General features: G+C 40.0%; 1 protein-coding gene across 1 annotated transcript; it reads right to left on the bottom strand.

The window, feature by feature from the left end:
- Positions 1–4366: 4366 nt before the first annotated feature.
- Positions 4367–20219, bottom strand: TXNDC15 (thioredoxin domain containing 15). Its single transcript, XM_036748922.1, has 5 exons — positions 20074–20219; positions 15349–15824; positions 13859–14022; positions 10696–10826; positions 4367–6416 (listed from the first exon to the last, which is right to left on the bottom strand). Exons 1-5 carry the CDS (start codon positions 20204–20206, stop codon positions 6220–6222), a joined length of 1101 nt encoding a protein of 366 aa, XP_036604817.1. The 5' UTR covers positions 20207–20219; the 3' UTR covers positions 4367–6219.
- Between the last annotated feature and the right edge of the window lie 430 nt (positions 20220–20649).

Raw genomic sequence — 20649 nt, 5'->3', positions numbered from 1 at the left:
CCTCAGTTGAGCTGAAGGAAATGGCAAACCACTCCAGTATCTTTGCCAAGAAAACCCCAAATGGGGTCATAAAGAGTCTAAAAAAATTGAAGAACAAATTACTGTTTCTCTTAACTTTGGTGTTTACGCTTCAAAGTTTCTACACAGGTCCGGTCTATTTTTTCATCAGGAATGCTTAGAAATCTTCTATTTCATTAAAGATACACTTTTTCCCCTGTAGCATTAGATTTAGTTAGCTACGTATGTTATTCTTGGTTGTGAGCCTGTGTCTCTTGCCTTCTAGAATATCATACTCCACACTCTCCAATCCTTAAAAGTGGCAGCTGCTAAATTGTGTGTGATCCTGACTGTGGTTCCTTTATACTTGAATTCTTTCTGACTGCTTGCAGTACTTTTTCTTTGATGTAGAAGCTCCAGATTTTGGCTAACGTTCCTGAGAGTTTTCATTTTTGAGATTTCTTTCAAGAAATAACTGATGGATTCTATTTCTACTTTACCCTCTGGTTCTAAGATACATGGGCCGTTTTCTTTTAAGATTTCTTGAAATATGATGTCTTGGTTCATTTTTGGGTCAACTTTTAAGTAGTCCAACAATTCTTATTTTCCTCCCCTGATGTTTTCCAAGTCAGTGTTTTTGCTGAGATACCTTAAATCAATACTGCTAAATTGAAACAGAAATGGATTCCTGTCAGCCATGTATTGACTTAGAAATTCACAAATTAACATCATCTATATCACATTGCACTTTTATTTTCTTCAACATTTCCCAATGACATTTTAATCTGGTTCAGACTGCAATGTGACATTTTGCAGCCCACAGGCCATAAGTTTAACACCTCCACCTTACAGTATCTTGTTTTATCAGTCTTTTGACTTTAATATTTCTTGTCATTAGCTTCTATTTGGTCCATCCTAATTTTCAGGGAATTTGTTGTTTGGACAAGGCTTTGTACCACTTGTGCCAAGCTATTAATTCCCTTTCCAATTCTTTTTTCCATAACTCTCATTTCTTTTTACAATTTTTCTTTTAGTACTTTCATTTATTAAAATCATCTTAAACTTGCTTCATCTTTTCCAGAAATTCTAATTAGATTTATCCCCAAGCTATATTTTTTTTGAGGCTTTATGTGTATATATTTTGGAGTCATTATCCTACAGCTTTGTGTCTTAAGTATCCCTTTTGCCATAATAGCTCTTTATACTGGGATACTTTTCTTGGTGGAGGGCAGGGGAGCCTTATTCTTCCAGCCTGCTTTCTGGCTTTGGACTTCATTGCTATACTTCTGGAAGGAATGTCAAGGCTGGTCCTGCTGCTGCTTTCTTGGGGGCATTGAGCTCTCATGGACAGCTCAGGCTGGGGACCTAAAAGCTTTCAGTGGTGGGATCTGAGGCAAAGTCTGATCACTGGCCCCCTGATTTGAACTTTGTAAATTCTGACCTAAGTTTGGATCTGATCAACAGTAAACTGCTGCTAGACTCAGTCCCTATCAGTCATCTGGAAAGTTCTAGTGGTTCAGAATTACAGATGGTCTGGGATTCCTGCCCTGCTTATTCCACTGCAGGTTTTAGGCTGGGCTAGAAACTAAAACTGAAACTGCACTTGAGGTCCAAGCCACAACGCTGCTACTTGCTTCTAAACTTGCCTTTTTCTTAGTACACAGGGTATGCTACTCCTCATCCAGGAAAGCCATCGCTACACAAAGGTCGCTTCCATCAGCTTTGATACGTAGTAATAGAGCGGCCATTTGACACCTGTTCCTGTACTCTACATGGGATCTAGCCCCTCTGCGGTGGATCTGGAGCCCTTCTTGGCAGGGGGCACAGCCTCTCTCTGCACTGGAATGTTCTGCATAATGCACTCCTGGACAAACAAACCTTTCTGCCTCCCTGTGCCAACTTGGTGTGGGAAAATGACCCAGTGACTTTCTTGGATTTCCCCATTAGTATACAGTAGGTTCTGTTTTCTAAATCTCTTTGGAGGAGTTTGGTGCAGGGTGGAAGCTCACCATTTCTTCCTACTGCTCTGCCATCTTGGCTCCACCCAACTCCCTGTACTTTCACTGGCTGCCCCTTCTGCCTGGAACTTTTCCCTCCTCATCTCTGCCTCCTGGCTTACTTTAAGTCTCAACTAAAGTCCCACCTGTAAGAAACCTTTCCTAGTTCTCCTTAACTTTAATGCCTTCCCTCTAGCACTATCTCAATTTATCCTTTATGTATCTTATTTGTACATAGTTGTCTGTATGTTATCTCCCCTATTATGACTGTGAACTCCTTGAGAGCAGGGACTGGTTTTTGCCCCTTTTTGGTATCTCCAGCACCCAGCAGTACCTGGCACATAGTAGACGCTTAATAAATGCTACCTGGATTGTATCAAGCAGCACCTACCCAGGGTGTTTTCAGACTCTTCACTTGCTTTTCCTAAGAAATCTAACAAGCTATAATTAAAATCCTTCAATATGTCCCACTGGAATGAGTAGTGCATTCAGTTTTATTTTCACCTTCAAAAGGAGCTGAGGTAGGTCTTGCCACATAACCATTCACTTAGAAAGCGTTTGATGCTGAGTGTTGGGGAGTGGACAGGTGGCCTCATCACCCTCCAACACTTGTAATTATTGTCCCACAAACCTAGGACACTTTCCAATGGTTCTTTTAATATCTCAGGAACATCAGCGCAGTATTGACTGTCCATCGGTTATCACTTGTCTTACTACATGATCAGCCTGTTTCCTTTTCTGGTTATACAAATCTACAGTACCTTTTATTTTGTATTGTTTCGCTTTTTCTTTTCTATTACACCGCTTCTTGTATGAGCCATTATTCCTATTTAAACCTACCACATCTCTCCCTTTTCCTTTGGTTCACTCATTAATTTTGACAGGAATTGTGGTGTTCCATGATTCAAAGCCATATAACCGGAATATTGGTGTCTAAAAGATGGGTGTTTACAAGGAGTAGCTTGTAATCACTAGAAGCAGGCAGTTTTCCCAAATGTAATCTTCCCTACTACTTAATTCTGGGCCTAGTTCACTGTCCATCTGTAATGCCTGGCCAAGCTATTTGTACTAATACACTAAGTATACAATAAATATTTAGGTGATGAATGAGGTAGACCATCTCATCTGAAAGGGTTAGCAGTTAGTTGCAATTTCTATGTGTACTTGAAAGAAATAAAGATGTTTCTCTCAAAATATCCTGTAATTAAGAACTGACATACAGCAGAATTATTCTAAATCACTGGTTTTACCATGCACTCAAAAGAAAACCATAGGAAATGATTTTATGTAGGCTCCGGTCAATGTTGCTGACCTCGAGTATTCATTATACCTCAAAGGTTTCATATAACCAGTCATCCTAGATGGTTGTGGCAAGAAAACCTGGGGAATTGCCAATTACCATCATGCTTTCCTCCTTGGGGTTGCCTCCCATCTACTTGTATATAAAATTGTATGTAACTAGTTACTTACAGTCTCCCCTAATGTAACATGAGTTCCTTGAGGACAAGGATTATTTTTGCCTTTTTTTCTAACCCCTGCTTAATACTTTTTGATCTCTGTAATTCCTTTGCAAACTTTGGTTAGTTATGAGAGACATAAATAAGATATGCAGGGATGAGTTAAGAGACAACATGGAAGGCAACAGAAAGTACGCTAATCTGGTCAAAGGACCTGGGTTCAAATCTTAGACTTTGTGACTCTGGACAAGTTAGTTAACGTCTCTAGTCCTCGGTTTGCTCATCTGTAAAATGATAGCCCCTTTAGATGGCCCCTAAAGTCCCAACCAGTTCTAAATCTAGGATCCTAAGTTATTGGCTCATCATCTTTAGCAAATGTATTATTCATTTTCAACCAAATTCATTACATTGCTAAATCAGGTTACGTCAAAAAAAAAATAGTTGGTTTGGTCATCTGGAGAGTGAAAAGGCAACAGATGAACGACCTGAATATCTGATAGCTCAAAGATATTAAAAGAAGACAGCAAGACCTCAGAATATTAGGTGCTTCTCCTCTGAAGGATTTTTATGAAGAGGTAAGGATGAGAGTCACAGGATAAAAGCAGCAGAAAGAATAAAACTCAAATTGTTGGCCAGAGTACCCACTACTATGAAATCATGGATGCCATGTACCAAAGCTAAATCATGAAACTAAAATCTACTAGCATTAGTATTAACACAAAGAAGGGATTCTGTCGGTTTAATTTACTTTATCAGGTTTGGAAACCAGTAGTAAACATGATCTGGCTACAAAGATCAGATTTGTTTAATCTTTTGCTTTACCCAAAGAAATTCTCATGACCTTATTTTGTTTGCAAATACATACTGAGAACTGAACTTAAGTAACGATCACAAAAGAAAAGCACACAATCAGGATCTAATTTATCTTAACTCTTTATTGTTTCAAATGGAAAGACATGAAACAATACGCTGCTACATGGGAAGTAACAAATAGGTTTTCATTTCTGGAAGATCTTACCATAAAAGAACATCAGTTGTGGACTTCAAAATTGTTTTTAAAAAGAAATTCAATGGACAGAAAACCTAAGTTCTTAGAATTATAAATTTTCTAAAACTTATGCCACAGAATTTTTGCCTCTGAAAGACAATGTTGCCTGGAAATCTTTTCATTAGCTCTTCATTTCAAAAGCTTTTTTATTATTCAATTTTCTCCTTCCTTCCTTCCCCTCCACTACCCATTGAGAAGGCAAGAAAACTGCAACCCATTGCCAATATATAGTCATGTAAAACAAATTTCAACATTAGCTATGTCCAAAAATAAATTTGCTTCAATCTGTATTTTGAGTCCACTGCTTCTCTTATCTGAAGGCAGACAGCATATTTCATCATGAGTCCTCTGGAATTGTGGTTGGTCTTCGTGTTGATAGAGTTACTGAGTCTTTCACGATATTTGTTATTTTAAATTGTTCTCCTGCCTAATTTCTCAGTTCACTTTGCACCAGTTTAAACAAATATTCTCAGGGTTTTTTTTAAAATCATCCCTTTCTTCCCCCTTCATTTTTTTTACAACACAAAAGTACATCACATTCATAACACCGTAATTTGTTCAGGCATTCTCCAATTGATGGGCATCCCCTGAATTTCCAATTCTTTGTCACCACAAAGGGAGCTACTATAAATAATTTGTATATCTGGGTCTTTTTCCTCTTTCTTTGATCTATTTGGTGTTTAAAAGCTTTTGGGGAAGAGCTCCAAATTGTTTTCCAGAATTGCTAGACTATTTCACAGCTCCACCAAGAGTGCATTAATGTACCTCTTTTCCCACATACCCTCCAAGGTTTGTCATTTTCCTTTCCTGTCATCTTAAGCCAACCTGATGGGTGTGAGGTAGTAACCTCGAAATTGTTTTAATTTTCATTTCTCTATCAGTGATGTCTATTTTTATATGGCCACTGGTAGCATGGATTTCTTCCCTCTGAGAACTGTCTATTCATATCCTTTGATAATTTATTAATTAGGAAATGGCTCTTATTCATACAAATTTGGCTCAGTTTCCTATATAATCTAGAAATGAGACCTTTACCAAACGATGTAGATTTTTTTTTCCCCATTTCTTGCTTTTCTTCTAATTTTAGCTGCACTGGTTTTGTTTGTGGAAAAGCTATTTAATTTTATGTAATCAAAATTAACCCTTCTACCCCTTATGAGCCTCTTGAACCTCTCTCTTTGATCATGAACATTTCCCCATCCATAGATTCAAAAGGTAATTTCTTCCACATTTCACTATTTTGCTTATGATAGCATCTGTCTAAATCATGTACCATTTTGAGCTTATTTTGGTATACAGTATGAAATGCTGGTCTACTCTATACCTAGTTTCTGCCAGACTGTTTTCCAGTTTCCCTAACATTTTTTTGTCAAATAATGAGTTCTTGCCCCAGAAGTTAGGATCTTTGGGTTTGTCAAACACTAGGTTACTGTGCTCATTTGCTTCTGTATACACAATAGTTTTTCACATTTAAAGTTCCTTGAAACTTTAACTCCAAGCACTAAAAAACAAAAATGATTTTTCTGAATCTTTTCATGTTTATTGAAACACTAGTATACAACACTAGTGTATGATTTTTTTTGCACATTCAGTACCTCAAATGCAAAATTATTTTAACCTAAGTTAAAATAGAATATGTGGAAAACAATGGAATTTCAGTATAAGTTTCTGAAAGCAAAGATTGAAATTAATCTTTCCAATTTCATATTTCAGTCTATTATTACTCTGGATGTTCATGTTCTTGTCCTGGAATTAGCCATCGAATACTTTCGGTCCGAACAGTAGCATACATAATAAAACTAACTAAAAAGAATAAGGAAAATACAAGCAACCAATCCACACTTTTCACCAAAGTGCTGGGAAGAGGGCCTATCTGGTCATCTTCAGTCACTACCACATCATTCTTGGCTTCAATCCCTGAAAACAAAATCAATGAGTCAGTATCTGATAGATGAAAAAAAAAAATGCCTACAACTGAACTTTACCAAGGATTTCAGTAGGACACACAAAATAGAAGGCTAGCTTTAAAAAAGGACAGAATTCACACCAAATTCCCTCTCCTGTTTCTGTGGTTCTTAAAACTTCCATTAGAGTAACTTGGCCTTTCTCTCCACCACGTAATTAATGAATGACTCAATGCATGAATATTCAACTTCTCACAGCTAAAAATACCATTTTCTTTGCTTTTTCAACAAATATACTAGACTTTAAAAAAAAAAATTTGCCAGAGTTTACTTATATTCCATTTCAGTAGTATCACTATGATAGTAGAGAGTAAAATTTCCAGAGTCTGCACACTTTTCATCTGTACTCCTAAGCATAACTAAGAATATCAGGGATATTGTGAAGGAAAGATTTCTGTATTGGGGGAAGGTCAAATTAGCTGATCTCTAAGGTACCCATGAATGAAGCAATGAAAAAGCATTTATCAAGGATTTACTATGTGCAAAACAACGCGCTGGGGAGATAAAGAGAAAAAGCAAGAGAGTACCTGCTCACAAGGAGCTCATATTCTAATGGAAGAAACAACACATAGAGTTCAGCTAGCAGTCAGAAGGATCCTTTGTAGCAGCAAAAGTGGATGGTAATGCCTGTTCATTAATGTCATTTCCACTGATAATGTTTCTAATGCTGAACCACGTGACAGTGCCAAGACTGAAAAAACTTTATTTCCCAAGTCTTCCAACAGTTGTGGCTGATGGGGAGGAAGGGGCTGCAGCACATAGAAAAGCCTTCCCCAAGACACACCTTCACTGAGGTTACTTCCCTGGCTTTGGGGGCTGGGCTAGAAAATCTGGACTAATGGTCTTGGGGGTGCTGCCATTCCTGGCCTCCTGAGCAAATGGTCAGAAGTTGGTGTTGGTGGCAAGGAAAGTGGGCCCCTTCTTCACAAAGACTGGTCCCCTCAGTAAGTGTTATCAGCGCTGAACTGGAAGCAAGAATGGTGTTCCAAAGTTCTGGGTTCTTGGACTACCTCCACTGGAGTCTGAGAAGAGGTAGTAGTAGAGATGGTAACCAGAGTTTGACTTGCTGGCGTATGCTGTCTCCTCAGGGTAGCTTGCAGCTTCAGCTAGACTAGCTTGCCTACCCCAAAGAATTATCTAATCTCACATTTATGTTCTAAGTGTTTTCAAACCTTTGAACAACATGTACACATTTTTCTTTTCCAGTTAAGCCCAAAAGTCAGGCTCTAGTATTAGTCTGCAAAATATTAAAAAAGCCTACAAATACACATTCTAATTCCAAAAAGGCAAAACTCAGACCTTCATTCTTCAGTCAGACATACAAAGCTCCAAGAATTTAACATGTATTCTTTTCAGAAAGAACTGAGGGGAATCAATGCGATGATCAACCATAATTCCAGAGGATCAGCAATGAAAAAGTCCAGAGGGGTATTGGACTAATGTGCAGAATGAGATACACCTCTTTGCATATGGTCAATACAGGTACTGGTTTTGCTGACTGTGCTTATTTATTACCAGGGTTTTGTTTTCTTTCCTTCACCCCTTGGGGGAAGGAGACAGGGGAAAGGAGCAGCAGAAATATTTAATAACTGAATAAAAAATTTTAAGAATTAGGGGCTTTGTGGGAAATGGAGGAATTAAAATTTTCATTTGGCAGGGGTCAAGGAATCAGGACACTTTTCCTAAGCGCAAAATTATTGAAATTTGTATGCCAAAACTTTGAAGGTCAGGTACAAAAATGAGTCCCTGGCATAATACATATAAAACATATGATACAATGTCAAACATAATCATACTGATGCTTATTAGGAGGTTTATGACATTCCTGCTAATAAAAAATGTTTTAATTTTTTCAATAAATTAATCTCCCAGTTATGAAAGATTTAAGGTTCCTCCTCTTTGTTTTAAAGCTATGATCCTCTCAGTAAACTTGTCTTCATCCTGGATCAGTTCACTTTCCATCTTCTGGCCACGACAGAACCCTGACAATACTCTCTACGGGACACTGTTCCTTTTCTTACGCTTCTCTCACTTGCTGCTGACCATTTTCTCCTCACCCTCTCAGTTCTCCACCCTTATAATCATGTTTCCACACAAGCTATTCTCCAAAATATAAATGGTCAAAGGATATGAACAGAAAGTTTTCAAAGGAAGAAACCTGAACTATCAAAAAATATATGAAAAGATGCTGCAAATCATAGAGAAGTGCAAACTAAAGCAACTCTAAGGTTCCATCTCACCCACCAGATTGACAGAGATAACAAATGTGCAGGGGAAACCGGATATTCATGAATACTGCTGGTAGAGCTGAGATTTGGTCTACGCATTCAGGAAAGCAATTTGCAACTATGCCTCAAAAGTCACTAACTTGCATACACTGACCCAGGAATATCACTATTTAGGCCTACACCCCAAAGAGATCAAAGAAAGAGGAAAAGGACCTTTGTGTACAAAAATATCTAAAGTAGCTCTGTTTGTAGTGGCAAGAAACCAGAAACCAAGAGGGTACCTATCAACTCAGTAATGATTGAACAAATTATGGTATATGAATATAATGGAATATTATTATGCCTTAAGAAATTACTAAAGAGTTTCAGAGAAACCTGGGAAGACCTATATGAACTAATACAACTGAAGTAAGCAGAGTCATGAAAATAATTTATTCATATAATAACGCAGTAAATACAAACATCTCTGAAAGGCTTGAGAACTATGATTAGTGCAATGACCAGCCATGATTTCAGAGAACAGATGATTATCTCTGCTACTCACCTTCTAACAGGGGATGGATTTAAGTACCAGAATAAGACACACATTTTTGGATATGGACAATGTAGAAATTCATTTTGTTCAACTATGCATATTTATTACAAGGGTATTTTTTTTTCCTTTAAATGTAGATGAGAAAGATACAAACAGGATCTTCCTCCCTCCCCCTCAAAAAATGAGATTTTAGAGAAGACCAGAAGGAATCACAAACATGTGATACAGCTGTGAAAGTTACATGCTGAATCTATTTTTTTATTTACTTTCTATTTAAACTATTTTTTTTCTCTTTCCTTTTTAAATCTTTATTACGAGGGGATGTTCGGGGTGGGGAGGAGACATAATGGAGATTATTGTGATGTAATATCAAAAGGCATCAATAAAAATAGAAGAAAAAATTTTAAATCTGGTTTCCAACCTAAAAGGCCACCGTAAAAATAACTCCTTTGACAAGCATTTTTAAAGTGTTCATTATGTACCAGGAACTGTACTTGGCAATGAAAATAAAAGGCAAAAGGTAAAATAGCCCCTGGTATAGAGCATGAAAAGGTAGAGTAAATTCAACAAATGTCTCAATAAAATTCCCCAAACTGAATCAACATACACTTTAATATTTGGTGACTTCAATATAAAGTTAAGGATAGGAGTAGATGGCAAAAAAAAACCCATGAAGGAGTATATGATACAAAAAAATTTGAGAGTGGCCAAAGGCTTGTAAACAATGTAGAAGCCTCACACCTATATATCATGAATGTTTTCTTCAAGAAGAGAAGTAGTACACAATTAACAACAATATTGTACGATGATTAACTGTGAGTGACTTAGCTATTCTCAGCAACACAATTCAAGACAGTTCTGAAGGGCTCATGGGGAAAAATGTTCTCCATCCCCAAAGAAAGAACTGCTAAGAGTCTGAAGGCAGAGCACACTTTTTTTACTTTCTCTATTTTTCTAAGACCTCCTCCTGCCCTGGTGCACGGCCCGGGTGCTAGAGTGCCCCGATCCAACGTGTCCCACTCTCTACAAACCTCTATCTCCCTACGCCAAGCCAGGATATATGCTCTGGGACTTTTTCTGGATTTCCCCCATCAGGATTCAGTCTAGTACATTTTCCAGATGTGTTTGGAAGAGTTAAATCGAGGGGAGTTCAGTCGTACCGCTTCCTACTATTCCACCACTTCGGTCCCATCTCCATCTGTAAGCTTTAAAAGCTTAAAACTGAACTAAAATTTTTGGGACACCCTCTTTAAACGATCATGCACAGGCACCGAAGTTTAGTAAGTGAACGCTGCTCTCGGATATGGGCGCTCTGTATTAGATCCGTATCCCCAGGACTCGGGAGGTGCCCAAAATAACAAGGCATTTGAAAAAAAATGTTTGAGGGATTTAAAAACTAAACATTTAAGAGAAATAACTCAACAAAGCTACAAGTCATCATTTATCTAGAACACACTGTTCTTACACACCTGTCTGATTAAAAATGAAGGCTTTTAGCGCTTCCAGCGTCCGATCCGTATGGTTAAATCTCGCCATCGGTTTAGCTCCTTGGAATAACAAGATGTTGGGAACAGCCACGGTGCCAAATCTGGTAGACAGACTTTAAAAAAAGGAATGGATCACAAACATGAGTAAGTAACAATAAGTAACAAATATGAATACAATCTCAAGCGTTTGAGTGCAGCGGCATCAAACTCACATAGAAATGGGAGCCACAAAAGCCTACATTAGGATCTCGACAGGTTCATACTGACTTTTACTGTATTTCCATTTATTTTGTTAAGTATTTCCCAATTAAATTTTAATCTGAGGCCACACTCAGGAGTGTTGTGGGCCACATGTGTGAGACTTCTGGGTAACGGACAGCGGGTCATTCTTGGCATAAGGAAGTCCTATCTCTGACACATATTAGTTGTGTGACAATTAGACCGTAAGCTCCTTGAGGGCAGAAACGTTTTTCCTTTCTCTGTATACTCAACCTTAACATAGCACCTTGGAACATAGTAGTCATTGCTGTTGACTTGCTGACTCGACTACGAGCAAACTACAAAATAATTGTTAATCTTTGTGGGCTGGAGGGACCTTTCCCACCTGGAATTCCCTACAAAAATGAAATCACAGGTCCAGACCTACCTTCACCCCCCCCCCCAAAAAATAAGCAAAATTAGTTTCCTCTGACCAAAAGAAATTTATGCCATTCAGTTTATAAATTTATAGGCTCTTTAAGGCATCAGCTAGTATCATATACATGCCAACATATACTCATCACCAAACTCATCATCGTACCATCTTAACTGCTGAAGCCTTCAGTTATAAGGATTAATCCTTGTAGAAAATGTTTTTTATTTAAGAATTCAGTAACTACACGCAATTAGCAATGTACTAAACAGTATGGAACGTCAAATTCTTTGCAGAGCAATGCCTTAGAGCAGGGCTGTCCAACCTCGGTTTTTATTGAAACAACAGACAACATATTTTGATTTGCCATTTTAGTGAGAGCTCTGCGGTAGCTCAGCTTCCTTGGCTTCATTTACTAAAGCATTTATGTAAATTTCTATGCTTGCTGGCGGGCCACTGAAATCACACTACGGGGCACATTTTGGACAGCCCTGTCTTAGAGCTTAGACATGTAATTTTCCCAAGTATCATAACGCCATACTTTCACTTCCTCATCTGTAAAATGGGGAGATTAGACTAGATCAGTGGTGTCAGACTCAATTAGAAACAGATTCCCGCAGGCTATACATTCAGAAAACCACAAACTAACATCATTTATGTTTTATTGTATTTTTATTTTTTGTTAAATATTTCCCAATTATATTTTTATCTAATTCAGGCCTCACTTGGCAGTTTTGCTGACCATGTGACACCTCTGAGCTAGATGACCAGTAAAGTCCCTTCCAACTCTTAAATCTATGAGTTGCAGAATCAAATTTTCTGACATGTTCCCTGATCCCCATCATTAAGCATTTTGTTTTCTATCTCTCTCATGTATTTCTCTTGTATTGCTGCATATTATCTTATCTCTATTTTTCTTATTCACGTAGTAGAAAAAGAAATCCACAAAGGCAAGGAATATGTCTTATCTAAATTTTACATCCCCTAATCCTAGCACAGCGCACTGATAAACAGTAAGCATTTAATATTTGCAAATACATTGTTAAAGATTTATTTGCACATATAAAGAAGTAATGCAAACAGATTTTTTAAAAGTTTCATCTTTTAAAGTCAAATACTCAAACTGCATTTTTGTTTATTCTATTATTTAAGGATCCCCTTCTTCAGTCACAGTATAACATAATCAGCCCAAGCAGAATAATAACGCATTCAGAACTAGTACAGTACAAACTGGTAAGGTTTTATTGTACCTTCAAAATGCTTTATCATCACAGAGCTTAAAGACCTGGATTTCAAAGCACTTTGCAAAACTTAAAGAGCTATATAAACGTGAGTTATCATCCCTGTGAAAGGTAGTATACTATAGTGGATAGAAAAGCAGCCTGTAAGTCAGGAAGACCTGGATTTAAGACTAGTCTGGTTACGTAACCCTAGCTAAATAAGTCATCAACTTCTCAGGGTCTGCAGGCAGTTTGAGTTACAGAACAGGTGCTGATTTCTATGCTAGAAGAATTTTCCTCATCAAGAAGTTCCCTATACTTTTTTAAAAAAAATCATTAATTTAGGGAAAAGACATTAATATTTGAACAAGTTTATTAGTCAAAAATTCAATGAATATTAGGTGCAGTTTGAATATTTTTTGAAAAATCAAAACAATATAAAATAAAGCTGAAACACCATTGGGGTAGAAAGATCAGAATTAAAAATAATCTATGTAAAAACCTACTGAGTAAACAAATATTTTATTAGATATACCTACCTATAGTATGTAAATGTTAACATATTCTTAGCTTAAATTTTTCAAACATGAGAGATGTCACATTTCTAATTATTTCTTAAATTCAGGCCTTGAAGGAACTTAGGAGGGTAACATACAAATGAGAAATTACAGCTTTAAAAGACTTCAGAAAAAGATTAACCTCTCTTAATAAACCATTTCAATATTTAACAGTCTTCAGTATTACTACCTCAGAGTCAATTTGACCTAGGTTCAAATCCCACCTCTGACAATACTGCAACCCTGAGAAAATATTTTAATTTCACTTGCTCCAGGCAACTCTCTAAGGCTCTGAGTTACTGATCTGCTTTGGTGGACAGTATTCTTCAACCAGAAGTTTCCTTATACCAGTTAATTCACAAGTCCACACCAAAATGTATAAACTGATTCCCCACTATATTTATCTTATGCTGGAACTTATACCCATTTCTTCTTTCTCTATCCTTAATCAGTTAATATCCTATATGTAATCATTATAACCAAATTTTTTTGGGAAGGAGGGGTGCAATGGTGAAGTATGAGATCTCTTATCTATAGCTTCTACTACTGTTGGACAGTCTGGAAATTGCCTGAGACACTGAAAGGTGGAAAAAGCTTGCCCAGAATCAAAGAGCAAGTCAGAGGCAGGACTTAAACCTAGGTCTTCCTAACTACAAAGCCTGTTCTCTGTCACTAAAAGCAGTCTTTCACAATCAACTTAATTCATCAACTATAAAAAGCACTTGATAAAAAGGTACCTGCTATGCTGAGAAGCATCCAATGCCAAAAAATGAAGAGATGGAAATGCTCGTGGTAAAGAATTAAAATGTGGAGCCAGACTGGCAGAAAAGCGACACCAAGGGGTATAAAATAATACTAATGTACAATCACTACTGTTTGGGTTTAAAAATTCCATCAGGTCCTGCGACAAGAGAAAACATATGTATTAAGGATTTGGTAAAAAGGCTCTGTTGTAGGGGGCAAATGATACAAATACCTTCCTTTTAAGCCTTCTTGACACTCTCCTTTACCAATACAGTTATTCTGGAATTTTGCATAAACCCAACAATATCTATTTCCAGAGGACATGGCCATATATGCATTTACTTTCAGATTACATCATCCTAACCACCATAATTAATGTTCACCTTATCAATTCTCAGAATCAAGATATTGTCTTAGCAGTTGATCTGAGCTATTGTGGGTGAAGATGGTGATCATCTTATGAATGATTGATTCTTTCAATGGAAGTTTAGGTCAGTCCAGGAGCCCTGTAATCATTCACATAAGACACAATGAAATTCTCAAATCCCATCAGTGTCCACTTGGCACTATTCTCCCTTGGCCACTAAAGACGAGAGTCAGCAAACAAAAATGAATTTCTCCTTGTCATGAAGCAGGTAGAGTATGGTATCATAACTGACCCCGATAGTGGAAAATAGAATCCTTGTGTTCTCCGATTCACCTTTACATTAGGAAAACAGCCTTCAGAATCTAAGTTTACTTCAATACATGCAGCTCTTAACTTTTTAAAAAATATCAAAATAACAAAATTCTTATATAAACTACCAGCTGACTTTCTCTGTAGAATTATAATCTTTCATATATTTAGCCTCACCAGTAAGTTATGCATGTTCTAAACAATTATCTTAGAAAATCTTACTCACCACTATGAACTAAATATTGGTTCTGATACCCTGTGAGAAGTAAAAAACTCCTTGTAGTTTTATATAGCTACGGCATATTTAGATATTATTCCCCCAGGGACTAAGTTGCACAGAACAATGTGCCGTGTAAAAATGTAAAGAATTCAGGCCTTCACTAAAGACATTTTCTTATGCCTTGTTGTGATATGGAGGTGAATCTCTCTGTGCTCAACCTCTGGCAGATCCTACACCAGACTAAAAATGCTTCAAATACTGAATCAATGATGAACTATGTATCTGTACAGCTGATACAGAAAGGCTCATCACTAGAAGGCTGGCTATCAGATAATTAAAGTGACTAGATTCAGAGAACAGGGGATTTCTTTGGTGTGTTCTCTTCATTTAACTATTACCCACTGTCATAATTCAGACTCAATTGAGATGCTTCAATTCCTTCTTCTTTGTATGTGCACAGGTGCAGTTAGCAGACACTCACTATACTCAGAAGTAAAGAATAAAGCATATTCTTCAAGAGTACAAGTCAATAAAAAGAGTACGGGGGAGGGGGAGCACAACAAACGTCAGAATGCTACGCTGCTTACCTGTGAAACATTTAGAATTTGCAAAGTGAAACTTTCTAAGCCAGTAACGTTTCTCTCCTCACAATTCACCTTTGGGGTTTTTACACTCTCTGTACTGTTAGAGTCCTCTTTAGGTGGTGGACTTGTGGGCACAGCTTCCAGAACCACGTTATAGTCTTCTCCCTTATCGGGAACGCTTGCTCCAGGTGTAATCAGAGAAAAAAGGCTCTCTCCGATATTGCACTTAGAGCCTTCAGCTCCAGCATCACAACTGCCAGTCCTGAGGTCTGAGATGCGCCTGTCTTTCGCCTCTCCTGGAATCGAAGACATTAAATGATCACCATTTCCCTCACTTCCCAGGGGTGCATAAGCTATTTCGCCAGTGTTGTACTGTTCTGTCTGCCCAAGTTCACGTTCTTCATGGACAGCATCTGGACTGAGAGGTAGTTCAGTTTTAGTGTGTCTCTGCTGTTCAGACAATGAGCCTTCACCTTCCTCTGCAACAACAGCAAAAAAAAAAAAAGTGTATCTGTAATGAAAATGTAATTCAAAATAAGTGAAAGTCCATATATATTAATATTTGTCATAGTGGATAGAGTGCTAGACTGGGAGTCATGGAGACCTGAGCTCAAATCTGCTCAGACACTTACTAGCTGTGGAACCCTGAGCAAGTCATTCAACCTATCTCACTGTGTTTCCTCATCTATACAACGGAGATAACAGCACCTACATCAAAGGGGTGTTTTACGGATCAAAGGAGATAATATGTGTAAAGCATTCTGCAAAACATAAAACACTATGTGAATGTTACTTATTACTATCATTCTTATTGTTTGGAACGTTCTTCAATATACCTTTAGTAGGAAATGAAATCTCACTGTACTAAATAAGGAAAGTACTGCCTCCACTAAGTTATCCTAAGAACTATTGGCCCCTTCAAGGCAGCAGAAAAAAAATTAAAATGTGTATGTCATTTTGAATTTCCTGCTTCTTGTTTAGAGGACATTTCATTATCCAGTTAGAAAAAATACCGTTACTTAATACTTCATTATCAGTTTTTAATTACATTTTTAATAGATGAAATGAAGACCAATTAAAGCACTACATTTCACAAAAACATTTTCAAATACAGTATTGTTTGATCCTCTCAAAAACCTTGTGAAGGAGGCAGGGCAGTAAATATTATTTCCATTTGAAAGTGAAAAGTTAGTTGAGTGTAGGACATTGGACAAATGGGAGATTCATGCTGTAGTTCTAAGACTAACTTGGTGTGTGATGTTTGGACAAGGTGGACAAGCCTCTGGGCTTCAATCTTCTCATCCATAAAATGAGCCCTGATGTTTTACATGAAAGCTGATCACCCGGGGGTTGTATAATAAGTAGAAGAGTTATGCCTGGAACCCAACTCTTTGACTACTGGTCCAATGCACTTTCCATTCTAGGATCACAGATCTGGGACTTGAAAGGGACTCAGATAAGGAAACTGAGACTAAGGGTTGTTAAGGGACTTGTCCAAGATTACACAGTGATGCACACCAGAGACTGAATTTGAACCCAAGTCCTTGGTACCATCTGCCTTTTAGAACAATAACTATGTGAAAATACAGTTTTGACCATGAACTTTAGCCTCTTTCAAAGGTCTCATGGAGGGAAATTCTCTTGAGGCCTCACCTTCCTTGTTCCTGCCCTTTTTACCATATCTTACTTAGCTATGCTCAAGCTGCCCAGAGCCCTTCCCAGACAGTAGTACTGAAGCATTCCCATCTTTTCTCTAATGTGACCAGCCTATCAGTTCAGTGGTATCAGGTAGGCACTAGGGGGGAAAAGGCCACAAAGAACTACTAATGTTATGTCTGACTGGAAGCCTCCCGGAGATAGCTGTATTTAAAAAGATAGAACCTAGATCTCTAATCAGTAAAATTTTAGGCAATAAATCTTAAAAATTAGTAGTTGATAACTGGCAGCAGGAATATGGAACAAGGTCCAAAGATGACAGTTGCTCCTCCTGTCAATAATTTAAAGACTTATGTTATATTCTCTAATTATTCTTATATCTCATAAACTCAAAGGCAAAGGCCAAGTTTTCTTTCCCATCCCACAAACACATAGGACCTAATCCAAAATATACAGTATGGCAGAACACTGAGAGTCGGAAAGGACCTCCAGTGTCCTCTAGCTCAGCCAGCATCTAAGATATCCTCTACCACAGAGGTGTTAAAACTTGAGGTGACAGGGATTAAAATGTAATTGGGAAATGAAAACAAAAATGTAGTACAACACAGATGATGTTAGTTTGTGGAAACTACACAACAACAACACAGATGATGTTAGTCCATATGCAGCCCACAAAGATCCATTTCTGTTTGAGTTTGATACCACTGCCTTGCAACGCCCCTGACATCCCACTTTCCATTTGAAAACACCCGGTGATGGCGAGTATTGCCGCTGTGATTGCTCTTCAGGTACTATGGTTATTGCCGTCAGTGGTTTTCCAGCTGTTATTGCTCTTCGGACACTTTTTTCAGTCCTGCCCCACTCTTCATGACCCATTTAGAGTCTTCTCAGCAAAGACACTGGAGTGATCTGCCATTTCCTTCTCCAACTCATTTCACAGATGAAGAAACTAAGGCAAATAGGGTTAAGTGACTTGCCCAGGGTCACACGACTAATAAGTGTCTGAGGAAGAATCTGAAACCAGCTCTGACTATAGGCCCAGTTCTCCATCTACTGAGCCATCTAGCTGTCCCAGTGAATATCTACTACTCTCCAAAGCATGCTAAGTAGGTAGTTTTAATTGTTAAGACATCATACTTAAACCAAACCCAATTGACCTCTGCAAATTCTAACTGGTTCTGGTTCTGCCCTCTGGGTCCTAGTCCCTCTACTGAGGATAGTCCTTCGAATCCTCAAATACAGTTAACAAGTTTCGCTTCAGTCTTGTTTTCTCTAACTAAACAGCAGTAGTTATTTCAAAGGGAATGAACTCCAGTCCTCTTTCCATCCAGATCACTCTCTTACGGGCAAAGCTGCAGTTTGTCCTTCCTAAAATCTGGTGCTCAGTTAGGAACAAAATATTCCAGATGTGGTCAGACTGGGTCAAGGCATAAAGAAACTATCACCCCACATGGTTGACTCACTGTAAAATTGTAGTCAAGGCCAATCTTTCCCAAAAACTGCTATCTAGTTAAACCTCCCACTTACTATGCTTAAATTGATTATTTAAACTCAATTATACATCACATTCAATTAAAACATAAACTCCCTAGTATTGCCTGTTTGCAAAAAAAAAAGCCTTAAAATTAGGTTAACTCTAACTTCTGCTATAATACTTGTTTTGTCCTAAATCCAACTTTACCTTTTTCATATATGAAGGATCCCAGATGTCATCAGTGTGGAAGCTCAACCAACACAGATGAACCCCCTCCATGCTTTAGGGCACTGTCTAGACCTCATGATTTGCTGTGGCTGAACAGTCCTGCTGCGGTCACCCTTCTGGTGACCTCACCAAGCTGAACAAGGCTGATCCCCAGTGACAAATACACAGAGTCTCACCCTAGGTTCCTTTACATTAATGGAGCACCAAAAAACTTCACTTGGGGAGGCGAAGGGAAACCGACAAAACAGTGCTAAGTTTCACAGCGTCTACACATAAAGTCCCACCCCTGGTACTATTTCCCAGGACTCCAATGGTTAAAAATAAAATTCCAAATTGCGTTCTGGTAAGAACTTAAACCCGGGATCAGAGCAGCAGATTTTCTGGGAGCATCTCAGGCTACCTAAATTCCCACTGGAGAGCTGTGTACCACAAATAAGCGGCTCTACAGTTCTGAACCATAAACTGTTTTTGCACTGGCAGGAAATAAACTCTGGCTCTCCAAGGCCTGGCATTCCGGCGGCGCCCTGTGGGGAGGGACAAGGATACCAAGGAATTGTGCGTATCGTGCCCTGGTTATTTACAGCGATTCTTATTTGATCGTTAGCCCTGCCGAATGTTTTCACACCAAGAGACGTCACGGGGCACGGGGGAGAAAGGCCTGACGCTGGGGTCCGGAACACCTCGAGATCAAGTCCTGCCTCTGTCACAGGTCACTGGTGGCCACGAGCACGTCCTGTCACCTCTCGCAGCCTCCAAAACAAGTTAGCAATCTGCAGAGGTGCAGGAGGCAATCACCCGCACCAGCGGAGGGAGCTTCTGTCGGACTCCCAACCCAGTACTCCGCACCCCGCGCTGTGCCCAGATGGGAAAGCCCGGAGGGATGAGGATGCGCTGTAGGAGAGCAAGGTCCAGGGCTTAAACCCGGCCTTGGACGGGCCACATGGAGAGGCCATCAGGGCCGGGCGACGGCGGCTCCTTTCCGGCTCTAAACCCTAAGACCCTCTCCTCAAACGCCGCTCGGCCCGACAGTGCCGTGGAAACAACAAACCCTGCGGCTGTGTCCGCGCTTCTAAACCGGCGGGTCGGCTCAATCAGCGGCGAGTCAGGAGAAGCCCACCCCCACCTTCCGCACCGGCCCCTCCTCCTCTCGCTCCGGCAGGCGCTCAGGCGGAGGGGGGGCCCTAGAGCCCTCGGGACATCTGGAGAAACGGAGGTCGGCGGAAGTGCCCCCAGCAAGCTCTGCCCCGGACTTTCCCCCCGCCGCCCGCGGACCCCTGCCCGGAAACTAGGCGTCACGGGAGCACAGAGCCCGGGGCCCGCAGACAAACATCTCATCCCCAGCCTCCGCCCGGCTCCCCGTCGGGACTCACCAACCAGGGCGCGGGTCGCGGGCCCCAGAGCCCCCAGCAACAGGGGCCACCACAGGAGCCGCATAGCGGCGGCGAGGCGCAGGCGCCGCCACCACCACCACCACCGCCCAGGGCGCAGGCGCGGCTGCGTCATCGGCTCGAAGCCCGAGCTCGCTCTCCGGCCGCCGGAAGCGGCGAGCGAGAGGCGGGACTGTCCGGGCAAGCGGCCATCTTGGAACCGTCCAGCCGCGACCCCCAGCCGCCATCTTGGGTGTGGTGAAGGGGGCGGAGGGAGGTTCCCGCCGGGATGGAAAGGAAAGGCATTCATTTAGCATGCTCTTGGCTTGTGAACCAGATGAAGCCGGTGGTTTTGGCTCAACGCCTGTTATGATGGAAGCACAAGCCCAGTGGCCCCTTCTAGTGCTGCCTGCGGCCTCGGCCGCGGGGAGGCGCGTGGTGCGCTGCCAAGAGCCCTGCTCCAAATGTAAAGCACTTACTCCCCTTTAGTTTAGCCGCAGGGAGGGAGACCAAACTGCCCCCACCACGGTCACCACCTCCACCGGGGGCCTGAACCCCAGAGCCCGGGGACAGCGGGCA

Source organism: Trichosurus vulpecula, chromosome 3, assembly GCF_011100635.1.
Source record: "Trichosurus vulpecula isolate mTriVul1 chromosome 3, mTriVul1.pri, whole genome shotgun sequence".
Classification (NCBI taxonomy): Eukaryota; Metazoa; Chordata; class Mammalia; order Diprotodontia; family Phalangeridae; genus Trichosurus; species Trichosurus vulpecula.
This window is presented reverse-complemented; position numbering and strand designations above follow the sequence as displayed.

Excerpts from the sequence above, each read along its gene's own strand:
- TXNDC15 (XM_036748922.1), bottom strand. The coding sequence starts at position 20,206 with ATGACGCAGCCGCGCCTGCGCCCTGGGCGGTGGTGGTGGTGGTGGCGG. Across the intron at positions 15,825-20,073 it reads CGCGACCCGCGCCCTGGTTG|AGGAAGGTGAAGGCTCATTG; the intron begins GTGAGTCCCGAC and ends CTGTTGTTGCAG. Across the intron at positions 6,417-10,695 it reads CTTCATTTTTAATCAGACAG|GGATTGAAGCCAAGAATGAT; the intron begins GTGTGTAAGAAC and ends TTTTGTTTTCAG.